Source organism: Cricetulus griseus, chromosome 10 (genome assembly GCF_003668045.3).
Source record: "Cricetulus griseus strain 17A/GY chromosome 10, alternate assembly CriGri-PICRH-1.0, whole genome shotgun sequence".
In the NCBI taxonomy this organism is placed as follows: domain Eukaryota; kingdom Metazoa; phylum Chordata; class Mammalia; order Rodentia; family Cricetidae; genus Cricetulus; species Cricetulus griseus.
Window position 1 is genome coordinate 29251074 of NC_048603.1, and position 13396 is coordinate 29264469.

The window sequence follows — 13396 nt, forward strand, 5'->3', positions numbered from 1 at the left end:
AATACTAGCCCAAAATCACAGAAACTCAGCTTTGCACCACGTTCTTTTGAGTACATAAGTGCAGAACAATGCAACTAGCACTTACACAGAACATGCTAGAACCACCATAATCCACTGTGTAAAAAGACTCAAGTGTGTATCAGACTCACCCACACCACATCCTTGAAGAGTCAATAATCGACTGTAAGGTATCAAATGGACCATCAAAGCTTGACTCTTGTTCTTTCTCAAAACATAAGTTCACACTAAAATTAAATCATAATTATTAAATGTAAAAATAGTCATAGAACAACCTTTCTAGGTCATTTTCATACTTCTGGTAATATGGCATTGGAAACACAAGTCAGTGGACCTGGCAAAACCTTCAGTTCCCCCAAGCTCCCAGTTATGGCTCAAGCAAGATGGCTATAACTGACAGCGCAACAGTGCTCACTACCATTGAGTGACCACAGCCAAGGCCCAGACCCCAGACTCACAACTTCACACATACACAATCCTATAACTGGTCCTGACACTGACTACATAGCTGGCTATGGAAGAACACAGAAAACAGAAATTTGACTATTCAAGGCTTACGAAAGTAACTGATCTACAGAAAAACATCATTAAGAGAAGCTAGGTGAGCCCCGTGTTAGTCATCATAGAGCTGGATCTAGAAGAGCAGCTTGAGATGAAGCTGCAGGAAGTCTTGTTCCATTTTGGGATTCTGATCCAACCCTGGGAGTCATGAAGACTCACTAACGGCATTTAGATTATGGGGTGAAATGAGCTGGACATTGCAGAGATCAGTGCCTTGCCTCAGGGAGACTAAAGCAGCCATACATGGAAATGAAATAATAGGGCAGAGAATAGATTTAATTTACCAAAGGAATCCTGCTATGATCATCATGGTGGGACAGGATGCAGGCAGATGAGGTGCCAGAGAAGGAGCTGAGAGTCCTACATGCCAATATGCAGGTAACAGGAAGCAGTCTGTCTCACCAGGGGTAGCTTGAGCATAGGAGACCTCAAACCCCACCCCCACAGTGACACACTTCCTCCAATATATAAGGCCACACCTACTCCAACAAGGCCACACATTCTGCTAGTGCCACTCACTTTGGGGGCCATTTTCTTTCAAACCACGACAAGCATTTTTCTATATTCATAAATATATGCAGCCCTACCATTGTCGATTGATTTTAGATGAGACTGGGTGCATTCAGGGTAGTTTGGACATAGACATTTGATTGATTTTAGAATGCTTTCATCTTTTCATACACGCTGTCCACTCTGCCAACCCCCCAAACCCACTTTCTGCCTCTATGGAATCCTTTATTTTAGACTTTCATTCGAATGGCATCATACAACATGTGGCCTTTTGTGATTGGTTCCTTTTACCTAGTCTAACGTTTCTAAGGTTCATTCCTGTTTTTTCTGTACTCTAGTTCTTCTTGAGACCCAGTAGTACTCTATTGTATGGATTCCCCATATCGTGTTTACCATTTGTCTCCGGTGGACTTGGGGTCTTTCTACCTTTGGCTGACATGGGCCAACGCTGCTCCGAACATTGTTGCTCCGAGTTCGTGCAGATTTTTTCTATTCTCCTGGGAATTAAGTTAGGGAACATGCCATAGGCATTTCTTTCTAACTGTGCCTGTTACTGCCCTGCACGCAGGCTGAGGTCTCCATGGATATTTGTCTGAGTGGACAGAATATGGTTTTCAGCACAAGACAGTAAAGCCATCAGGTTCATCTCCTCCCATTCTAGCCTCTGACCCCTTTTAGGCTGGAGACGGGGCTTCTTCAGACCTGAGTAACAAAATCCATCACCTTTCTTGATCACTGTGACTTTGTTTCTGTCTCCTACACCTCAGGAACGAATGAGACAGCCATCATCGAAGTCTTATCCATCAGGACATCCGAGGAGAGGCAACAGATAAAGCAGAAATACAAGGGGAAGTACGGCAAGGTATGGAAACTCCACTTGTGGCGTCCACACCATGACTAAGTCCGAGTATCTGGCGAAAGCCTGGAGATTTAGTTAAAAGCAGAGACGCCCGGTCATTTGTGCTAGGAGAATGTGTGTGTGTGTGTGTGTGTGTGTGTGTGTGTGTGTGTGTGTGTGTCTTTTGCAGAGGAGAATGTGTGTGAGCATCTGTCTCTTTTGCAGGGAGGGAGCAGCCTTATATACAGACTTACAGCACAGTGGAAAAACCCCAGGTGTAAGAGCTCATGTTTTTGATGCCAGTGGGGCAATGCCCAGACTATACTCCAAGACTAGAAAAGAGGATGCATCTGTGGTTATCAACTCACGGAGACCCCGTGGGGGCTGAGGCCCAACATCTCTCCCAACAATGCAGGGCTGTGCCAGCCTCGGCCTCAGCCTCCTCCACACACCCCTGGAGAGACAATATAGTTGAAGCCAGAATACAGTCTGAGAAAAAGGCATCTGGAACTTTTAATTGACCAGACAAAAGACCAACACTGTTATGTCAACCTCATACTTATAAATCAATATTAACTTAACTCATTGTTCTTTAATTGGCTTCATTTTTCTATTACATTTACTAAGTTTTCATTCAATTTGGACTAATTTCGCATAATATTTTATAGACGGGACAGTGATTTGGAAACCATTTTCCATAAGTGCAGCTTAATATTGAAATATTCTTGCATTCGGCTGTCCTTGAGATTAGTGTTTCTTCATAGACTATTGGTTCAGAAAACTTTAAAATTATTTCTTTTATTTTTGAGATGATATAATTACATCATTTCCCCTTCCCTTTCTTCCCTCCAAAGTCTCCCCTAAAGCCCCCATTGTTCCTTTTCAAATTCATGGCCTCTTTTTTCATTGTCGGTACATATATAGACACACACACACATATATACATGTATTCCTAAATAATATTGCAGCCTGCTCAGTCTGTATAATGTTATTTGTGTGTCTGTCTTCAGGGCTGACTATAACCAGCTGCTATACTCTTCCCCGGGGAGGAGTATTCCCCCTCTGCCAGTTTTCGTCAGTTGCTTGTAGAGCTAAGGGCGTGTGGTGCCCCCTCCCCTACCTCCGTCCACTTGGGCACATTTATTGCTCTTGTCCTTGTCCAGCTCATGTTTGGGCAGTCATGTTGGTAAGACTCTATGAGTGTCTGCCTCTGTGTTCCTAGGAGACGCAATCTCGCAGGAAGCTCCTGGTTGCTCTGGCTCTTACAACTCTCTTTCCCTTCTTCTGCAATGTTCCCTGAGCCTTGGGGAACTTGCCGATCTCCTGAGGGCCGAGACCACCAAGAAGATGTTAAAAACTCTGGAGGAGGTCAAACACTCAACCTCAAGATCTCATACCCACTGAACCCTGAGCATAGTGACACCAACGAACCTTGGCGTCCAGGCTTCCTGAGCCTGCTTCTTGGGCTTAGGGCCATATAAAATACCAGCTTGGCTTTCATGCCTGTGGAACAAAAGACAGAAGAGCTGGGACCCCTCTGCAGTCCTAAGCAATGCTTATCTGACCTGAGAAAATGGATCTCGAGTATCTCAGGGGACCCATACTGTATAGTCTTGAGGGAGGAAGCAGTGTTGGTTGAAGTGACATAGGGACAGAGGCATGATGTCACAGTCCCCTTTGGACACAGCAGGTCCCCTTGCACAAAGCCCTCTGGCTTTTTCTCCCAAACCCAGAGCTCAGAGGTCTCTCAGAGAAAGAACTGGTTTGTGTTCCCTCAGGAAATTCTTTTCAGGATATAATGATAATGTTTTTGCATAATATATTACCAGGAGTAATTTTTGACCATTGAATGTAGACACTGTGCTGGATTTGTTGTTGTTGTTGTTTTATTTTGTGGATTCTCATTCCCCCACACCCCTAAGCCTTGCTATCTTCCCATATAAAAACACTGACCACTAGCAGAAATTGTTGCGTCTTCTAGCTAAATGTTTGGGGCAAAGCCGTCATTTCCTGAGGTTTATTAGGTGGAGACAGTGCGATTCGTCTGGCAGCTCCGCAGGGCTGTGTGGAATTTCAGCTGAGAGATGTTCTCAGAACTCTAAAATGGTCCACAGATGTTCTCGCTGTTGTAAGTCGTCTGCCGGGCGGTGCCAGTCCCGAGCAAGGTGCCTCTCAGCCAGACTTTGGGGTAGGAGAAAGATGAAAGGGCGATTGTGGTGACCGCTGTCCTCAAGGTCAAGTGGCTCTTGCCTGGATCATTCCTGTGACTGTCTAGAGCAGGCTTCCTGTCCCTGGAACTGGCATTGCAATGTAGGCAGATGCTCACCTTCTCTTCCCATGACATTTGCAGTCAACCGTTCTGTGCTTCCTGCAGGACTTAGAGGACGTGCTCAAGGGTGAGCTGAGTGGAAACTTCGAGAAGACAGCCTTAGCCCTTCTGGACCGTCCCAATGAGTACGCCGCACGGCAGCTGCAGAAAGCCATGAAGGGCTTGGGCACCGACGAGGCTGTGCTCATAGAGATCCTATGCACGAGAAGCAATAAGGTCAGTCCCGCTAGAGCCCTTGGTCCCAACTCCTGGAGAACAGGTCACTCACACATCCAAAATGGTTGACCCCCACACACCGCCCCGGAGGAAGCTCACCCTCTACACAGTATCCATAAGGGGACAAGACTCTGGCCTGAATATGTCTGCTAAACTCAAGCAGGAAGAACTGCTCTGCCAGTCCTCCTGATGTCCTCCAGATGTCCATTGTCATGTTGCTGTCCATGGCTTGCCAGAAAAGCCATGTCAATCTAGGTTTTGTTTTTCTGTCAGAGGGGGCAGGATTCTATTTTATCTGTAGTCCTTCTGCCATGAATATCAATAAGCAGCCAAGTGTGTTCCTGTCACTACCTCATACACGGCTGTCACCTAGCACAAAACAGAAAACTTCAATAATGGGCAAAGGTGGGTGGTATCAGGGATTCCAGGGTACAGCCCCAGTGGCCAGGGGCATCTCCCTAGACAATTCTGTGTTAGTAGTTTTGTTGTTGTTGCTGCTGCCGTTGTTTTTCTTTGGGGTTTGGAGCCAGGGGGTTTTGACGATGCTGTTTGGATGTTTCTTTTTCTTTTCCTTTTGAGACAGAGGCTTGTGTAACCAAGACTGGCCTCAAATTCATTAGCTAAGCATGACCTTGGCCTCCCAGTCCTCTTGCCTCTCTGGAGTGTTGGGATTACTGGCACCAAACCCAGTTTCTTGTGGTACTCGAGATCAAACTGAGGGCTTCGCACTTGTTAGGCAAACACTCTACCAGCTGAGCCACATCCCCAAGCCCCACCCTGCATCCTGCATCTCCATCAGTAGCTCCAAGCCCCATCCTGCATCCCTCACCAGTAGTTCTCCCTGTTTGTCCCTTGAGAATGTACCCCCAATTTAGGAGCTGCATAGAACATTTGATGGGGTGCAGACACAAGCCAACTTGTCCTTGGTTCCCCAAGCCAGGAGGGCCAAGAGTAAGGTCCACCAACCATTCTTGAGAACTGGCTCTTCCCCACAACCGCCAGCCCCGGCGGAGTGGGGAGGCATGGCAGAGAGCATGCCAGAAAAGCCCAGCATTCTGACGCTCCTCGGAGGGGACAGTGGCAGTGGGTAGGCCAGCTATCAAGGGAAATCTGAAGCGCTGCCCTGCCACCATGCTGTGGTGTAATGATGTGACCCCTGCTTCCTCTGCTTGGCCAAACCTCGGCCTCACTCATGTCCACACAGCACCCCTATGAGCCAGGCCACTGCAGCAATCGTCAGTCCTCAGAATCTCTGGGATTGACAAAACCCCTCCATTTCTTTTTCCTTTTTGGTGCTGGGAATTAAACTCAGAGCCCACACCTGCCAGGCCAATGCTCTACCACTGAGCTAAATCCCCAGCCTGTAACCTTTCCATCTCAAGGAGAGAGAGATTAGCACAGACCCCATCCACTGTCATTCCATTGTCCCTATCTACTCTCCCTGTCCATGCCCACCCTTCCCAGACATGCATGCCCAGGTCCCAGCAAAGAAACAAAGAAGCAGGGCCCCCTCTTGTGAAAGGGTTGCTTTCATGAATGTTTTCTTGCTCTTACCAGGGTGCCTTTAAGATCCAAGCAACCAGCAAAGCCTTTCTTTCCATCAAGTAGACCTGCTGGTAAAAAGAAGAAACACACACACACACACACACACACACACACACACACACACACACACACACACACAAAGTGAATGTGGGGAGAGCTGGGCTCACACAGATCCCAAGGGTAGGTGGAAAAAACAAAAGGGAGGGAGCTACATAAACAAATTGATGGCCCTGCCACCTGGCCTGCCCTCCCCTCCTCCCCCGGCACAGCCCACACCTGCTCACTTCTCTCTGACTTTCCTTTCCACTCGCTTAGGTGCAGGGGTACCGGGAATCTTAATCACCACCGGCCCCAGCTACGTTGAGACAGCTCTGAGGTGGGCGACTTGACACAGAGGATGTCAAACAATTCCTGGAGGGAAACTTGTACTGCTGACTCCCCCCACCACCACCACCACGTTGTTTACAGCAGAGGCAAACTGGAAACAACCTAAGCAGCCGCCCTCTGGAGGCTAGCTAAATCAGCTGTGGCTTATGCTAGCATGGGAGACTTTCTATCTCTTCCCCCCCCCAAATGTTAATGAATCTACCTTAGAGGATAGCTGGAACTCCAAGACAACATGGAGTTAAAAAAAATAAGTCACAGTGGGGCTGGAGAGATAGCTCAGTGGTTAAGATGGACCTGGGTTCAATTCCCAGCACCCACGCAGCAGCTCACAACTGTCTCTAATTCCAGTTCCAAGGCATCTGACGCCAATGCACATAAAATAAAATGAAGGTTACATAAATTGTTTTTAAAAATAAGCCACACAACAATAATCACTGTTTCCCACTGTCTAAGCATATGATGCATATAAAATAGTTTTTAGAAACTTGGTTGCTAAGATTTTTTTTTTTTTTTTTTTGCTCTCGTTGAGATGTGAATGTCTTCCTCTAGGGTCCCAATTACAAAACAAGGTACAATTCCACACAATTCACTCTGAAGACCCAATGAGTTTATTAGGCTTACTTACAGAGCAGAGAGTGGGGGGTTACAGGCAGGAGTGTGGGTGACCTTCAAACAGTCACCTTGGAAGGTCTGCACCCAGTGTGGATGCCCTCTCCCCTGTGGCTCCCTGCCCTCATCCCTCTCGGCCTGTATACCTACCTCTAGCTCCTCCTTGATGCCTCCATTACAATTAGGGAAGAATTACGTATATCTGATTGGAAGGGGTGACCCTCTACACCCCTTCTCTCATGCAGGAAGGTCAATAGTCAACAAGGTGAGCTGGGATGATCTTTTGCAAGTGGGCATAGCTGAACCTACAAAGATGGCGGACCTTTGGCTTAGAGAATCGTATAGTAAACATAGATAGAAGTAGACAGGACAGAGAAACACACACTGAACTCTAACCTTAGTTGTATGGGTGGGGATGAGGGAAAGAGACGGGGAAAGGTATTAGCTTAGCTTCCTATTACTCGTTGACACGTCACCATTGTAGCTCTGTTTGAGCTAAGGTGGGATACTTTCATACATACAAAGTATCACGGTCAAGCGAACAACCAGTGAATCCCCCACCTTAAATATTCGTCATGCCTCTATGGTGAGAACATTCAAGGTCCTCTCTTCCAGTCATGTTGAAGTAGACAGTATATTCTTGTTAATTTCAGTCGTCCTACTGTGCATACTAGAACTTTCCCTCTTACCTCGCATGTATCAGTTACTTTTGTGTTGCTGTGTTAAAAGACCAAAACCAAGAGAAACTCACAGCAGAAAAGGATTATTGTGACTTACGGTTCCAGGGGGGATAGAAGCCCATCAAAGCAGGAAGGCCTGGCAGGACAAGCAGGAAGCCGAGAGGTCACTTCTTCAACTGTAAACATGAAGCAGCATAGCGTGAGGCTATAAACTCTCAAAGCCCTCTCTCAGCGACATACATCTTCCAGCAAGGCTGTGCCTTCCCGTAGCCTCCACAAACAGAGTCAGCAACTGGAGACCAAGGGTTCAAATGCCTGAGTTATAGGGACATTTCTCATTCAAGCCACCACACACTGTAACTTGGTACCACCATTGGCGCCCCCCTGGCCCCTCTCTCTCCAGCCTTTGGCACCCACCATTTTACCCCTGATGCTAGCTTTTTATACCACATACATGAGTGAGCTCCTGGGGTGCATGACTTTCTGTGTCTAGATTATTTCACTCAGTGTACTGCAGAATCAGCCGTGTTGTCTGGATCACACTTGACAGAATTTCTTCCTTTTCATGAACAAATGTTACTCCATAGTGTAAATGTACGACAGTGTCTTCCTTTGTCTGGTGACAGATTCCCCAAGCTGACTCCATGTCTAAGGAGACTGTATGCATACACTACTTATCCGCTTACACACAGAAGGTCATTTTACACTAGCAGATTCCCCGTGGGACTGCACCCTGCTCTGTAGGGACAACCTTCTCAATAGAGAGTCACAAAGGCCTCTGCATTTGAGCTACACTTCTGCCTCACCTCTGCTTTCTATTGACTCCCAGCTTGGACACTAATTGTTTCAACCGTTTCCCTAGGAAATTGTGGCCATCAAAGAAGCCTACCAAAGGCGTAAGTAACTTTTGTTCTGGGTTTGGATAAAGCGGTGTTGTTTGTTTTGTTTTTAACACGGCTGGTAACTCAGTCATCCGCTCTCTCCCTTTCTCTTCCTCAAAAGTATTTAGCAAGAGCCTTGAATCCGATGTCAAAGGCGATACAAGTGGAAACCTAAGGAAGATTCTGGTGTCCCTGCTTCAGGTGAGAACAAATAGGAGAGTGGTCTTTAATTTAGACTGAGGCTCCAGACTAACGTCACCCAGTTCCCACTGACAGACCTCTGTCCACTCTCCCCATTTCACTTGGGCATATTGACAGCAGAAAAAATGCGTGTGTAGATTTCAGCCAGGAGGGGGGTAATTGTCTCAAACACTGCCCCAAACGTACAGCTCAATGCATCACGGCCCATTGTCCACCAGTGCCCATGGGCCAAGGGACCAGATGTTTGATAGTTAGGTCCCTCACAGAAGGCCTACAAGGGTGGAATCAACTTGTCCAAATGTCAGTCATCCAAGGCTCTGAGGGAATTCATTTCCTTGGTTCGCTACCTGATGTGACTGTTTTCTTGCTAGCTGTCACCCAGAGACTTTCTCCAGCCCCCTACCGCCTGTCCCTCCACCTCTGCCACCAGGACAGCTTATAGCTGGGCTGTTTGCTTTCTCCAAAACCAGAAGCAAGAGTTCCTCTGGGACTTCCGCCTCTGGCCTTTAAGAACTTTCTCTGGGCTAGGGATCACCCTGGACAATTTCTTCTGCCTTACTGCTCCTTCCACGCCCAAGGAAAGGGGAACATACCAAAAGTCAGGTCACTGGGGTCATTTTAGCACTTCCATAGTCTCCCATGACCAACTTTCAGAGTTCTTTGGTATTGGCCACTGAATGGTGGCATTTGGTATTTGGGGTGGAAGAATGCTTGCTTCCTACTGGATTCGAGGTTTCTATTAGCTTTCACTGAAGACTGTGGATTTGGTGAGTGAACATTGTCGGGTATGGGGGGGGAGGGAAGGAGGGAGAGAGGGGATGAGAGGAAGAGGGAGAGAAAGAGTGGAATCACAGAAATTAGACTGTTTTCAATCTTTCCCAAAAGATGGCAGCAAAGAGCAGGCCTTGCCACTCTGCCACACTGAGCTGAGCTTTAGTCCCCCTCTCCCCATCTTTCCCCCAAAGTCACCCCTGTATCACAGGGCTCGCTCACTTTTCTGCGGTCAACAAGTCCTTGAGTTAACGGCAATGCATCCATCTTTGTAGGCCAGTCGAGATGAAGGAGATACCGTGGACAAAGACCTGGCTGGTCAGGATGCCAAAGATTTGTACGATGTAAGTGTTTGTGTGCACTGGCTCCACACACTCCTTTGGTTTTTCCACTCATTAGCACTGTTTTAATGGGCATTTCTTTGTTTCCTGCAAATGAGAGTTACTTTGGAATGAAATGTGTCCTCTGATACGTGAGTATATGCTACAATCTGCACAGATCATATTATAAAGACTTGATAGACTCAGGTTAACCACCTCGCAGGATGGAATAAGTAACAATGTGTCGAGCATACTGTGGGCTGGAGGCTTTAAGAGCTCCATCTGCCCACCTGACTTCCATTACTTCGTATTTGTTCTCTGTAACTGAGGCCCACTCAGTCTGATGGGGCTCTCTTGGCTCTTGCCTTCGTAAAGGAAAGAGTTTGACGGAAAGCCATGGACAATTTTTGCAGAAGTTTATTAATAAAGCCAGTACTCCAAAGAGAGATTGGAATGGGTGTTTGTGAAAATGGAATACCTGTTTGGCAGGTGTCAAGGGTGTCTTGTTGAGGATTTCTGAGACATTTCTGTGGCATACTTGTGGGGTGGGATGATAAATTTTCTCTCTCATATCATGATGGACCAGATCTCTATTTTAGGGTATCTCTTCCCATGAGCCTCTAGAAAAGCCCACAAGGTAGAGAGTGAAAAACCACAATGTGATACTGTAACAACGTCAGGGACTTTTGGGACACAGACCTAGTTGGTGTGCATGTGTAGCAATAGGGAAAGTGCCCTGTCACATTACTTTCTGATATATTGGGAACATTTTAACTACAGAGTCAAGGATGTTTAACCACAAAGTGGCATTCTGACAGTCAGGAGACAGAGCTGTCGTATGTGACCTGCTAGTCGTAGCATTCTACACTGCATTGTATATAAGTGATTGCCTACCCAGTGTCAACAGCAATATGTGTTCAGTCTTTTTGCCCGGTTTGTTTTCACGTTGTTTGCGATCGGCCCTTAAGGCAGGGGAAGGCCGCTGGGGTACCGACGAGCTTGCCTTCAATGAAGTCCTGGCCAAGAGGAGCTACAAGCAGTTGCGGGCCACCTTTCAAGCGTATCAAATTGTAAGTAGGGAAGGCCTGAGGCTCAAGGGTTCCTTCTCTCACGGTCCTGGGCTATCTCTAAAGGAAGCCATGCTCTGGGATGCAGGCCAGAGTGTCGGGGATGGTGGCATTTACATCAGTGGTTCTCAATGGTAGGAGAAGGAAGGTCCCAGATACTGCTAAACACACACAGAAGAGCTCAACTGTGCAGAACTGACCAGCCCCAAATGTGGAGCTGAGGTTGACTCTGGGTTACGGCAGAGCTAGGGCAGCAGAGAAGTGTCACATTTAGGAGAAAGGTGTAGACTCAGAGGGTCCACCGATAGCGAATGACCAACATCCCCCTCCTCTTTTGTGAGAAAGAGACCCTGGGCATCTTTATCCCTCGCAGAATCATTTGTGTGGGATCAGACGCAGGCTCAGGACCATATCTGGCGTGTGGCAAGCATACAAATGTTTGCTTTTATTTTTATGATCAGAATTTACTGTCAGCCTCACAAGACTGACGTGCCACACCTCAGGAAAGAGGCTCTGGAGAAAAACATGCATAAATTATGTTTTCAATCTCATGATCGCCATGAGCCAGCAAAATGAGCTGGCTGTTTGAAGGTTCTTAGTGACCGTCCTTTTCTGAGAGAAAATCTTTAGTTTGTAAAAAAAAAAAAAAGGCCTACAAGGAGTTTCAGGTTTCTTTTGTCTTCTGTTTTGTTCCTGGAAAATGCTTTTACTTCTTCAAAACCTTGCTGTGCTGTGTGCCTGATTTCAATTTCACAACAATATCAGAACTATCACATGGGCTGAGTGGCTATTTTATGGTTGCCCACAACTGCTGGCCGAGGCCAGTCTGCCGAGCAAGGAGCCATCTGTAACTTATCAGGACCACACAGCAAGTTGGTAGCAGAGAGTGGATGAGAACTCCAGGACTCCCCAGCTGAGTTCTACCTCAGCTGACGCTGGCTGCTCCTCACTCAAAATAGCCTGGTGTGTGTGCGGCCAGCAGATGAAAAGACAAAGCTTTGGGACTGTAGCCTTACTGTATGTAAGTCTTCAGGGCCTCCTGCTTTTAAATCGTGCCCAGTGTCACGATCAAAGGCAGCTGACCCCAACCTCCCCATTCTCCATCCCTGAAGCCAGTGGCCACCGAGCTGGAGGACTTATATGTGATCTATGTCCCCTTTCCATGTCACAAAGACCACAGATGGAGTTTCTGAGAATGGCTGACACTGGTGGTCACTATAGAAACAACCTCCCTCCGTCCCTCCTTCCCTCCCTCCCTCCCTTCCTCCCTCCTTCCAGTCCCCCTCCATGAACTAGTGACTACCTCAATAGACTACTAAAAACAAGCAACCAGGATCCAGGCCATTACCACAAAGTTTGTCCCCAAACAACATCACCATAGTCGCTTGAGAACCCACTAAAATGAAAATCTCAGTCCTCTCTGTGGTCCTACCGAACCACATTTATTTCCTTGGGTTTGGGTCTTGAATCAGACACAGGTTTAAGTTTGAGAAGTCAGCTCTAGGCTTATTCAACTCTGCCTCGGTTTCTCCGGTTGTAAAAGAGAGTTAATACTACCTACAGGGTTTAGATGGTATCAAGTAGGATTAGTAAGGATTCGTTGAATGAACAAGAACACTTAGTGTCTGACACATAGTAGGTGTTCAATAGACACTAGCAATTGTTAGTTGTTTCCTTTTGTAAACAATAGGACAAACGGACAAATTAGGGAGTCATCCGATCCCATGATCATTTATAGGAAAACAGCTCTAGATTGGCTCCCAAAGCGTTACTGGACCATTGTTGAGCTATACTGTTATTTTTCTTTAAGCGCTTACCCTGCTGTTAGAAACCAGGCCCATCAGGTTTTGATAGTCCCTGCTCAAAAGCACTAAGTGTGTGGCCACTGGGAGTGTTACTGTTACGTAGCACGTTGCCCTGGAATAGAGGTGGATTTAATTGTGGGCACTGTAGCTCAGGGGTTTGTCCTTTTGCACTCCTGCTAAGCCCAAGGCTTAACTTCTGACTCACTCCCCCAAGCCACAGGGCCTCTCCAACTGCCATACCATGCAAAGTGATCGCGGTCCTGGTTTTACTAAGCACAAAAGGCGTACATGGTTAGATGGCCAAAGTAAGTTCTGCGAGCAGGAATGAGTAAGAACAGTGCGTGGACAAGCCCCCAGCACAGCCTTGAGGCCCCCCGTGTTATGTATCCCTAGTCAGTGTATATATATCCCCAAGTCCAGGCAAGAGGCTTTGCCCCTTTCCACTGCTGCCATGCTGTCAATTTGGGGGAACGTGTTTGAAAAGAAGCACCTTGAGAACCAGGTATTCCAAGAACTGACACAAAAAGCTTGCAAAGGAGGGTCCCAGTAACCTGGGCCAGCCTACTGTCTTCAGACTGTGTTCATGGAGTCTGCACAGATCCCTACCTAGGTAGCTGCAAATAGTGGGTGAGGCCGGAAACGACATCATGTGAATATC

General features: G+C 47.1%; 1 protein-coding gene and 1 long non-coding RNA gene across 11 annotated transcripts in view; one reads left to right on the top strand and one right to left on the bottom strand.

Annotated features, from left to right (window-relative positions):
• The window catches only part of LOC103158836 (annexin A13), a 57196-nt gene that overhangs the window by 34737 nt on the left and 9063 nt on the right, over positions 1 to 13396 (top strand). Inside the window, exons 4-9 of the mRNA XM_027431643.2 lie at positions 1857 to 1951; positions 4302 to 4472; positions 8556 to 8589; positions 8696 to 8775; positions 9822 to 9890; positions 10835 to 10936. Coding sequence (XP_027287444.1) covers positions 1857 to 1951; positions 4302 to 4472; positions 8556 to 8589; positions 8696 to 8775; positions 9822 to 9890; positions 10835 to 10936 — 551 coding nt within the window. The remainder of the gene's footprint in view (positions 1 to 1856; positions 1952 to 4301; positions 4473 to 8555; positions 8590 to 8695; positions 8776 to 9821; positions 9891 to 10834; positions 10937 to 13396) is intronic.
• LOC113837487 overlaps positions 3792 to 13396 on the bottom strand; it is a 115792-nt gene continuing 106187 nt past the window's right edge. For 5 of the 10 annotated variants that reach the window (XR_004771285.1, XR_003488083.2, XR_003488084.2 and 2 more), the window contains 4 exons: positions 9769 to 9974; positions 7791 to 7869; positions 6027 to 6082; positions 3792 to 4451 (listed from right to left, as the gene is read on the bottom strand). This is a non-coding gene — a long non-coding RNA (uncharacterized LOC113837487). Of the gene's footprint in view, positions 4452 to 4571; positions 4842 to 6026; positions 6086 to 7790; positions 7986 to 9768; positions 9975 to 13396 lie in introns of all 10 variants that reach the window. The other 5 variants (XR_004771284.1, XR_004771281.1, XR_004771283.1 and 2 more) reach the window with 5 other exon arrangements.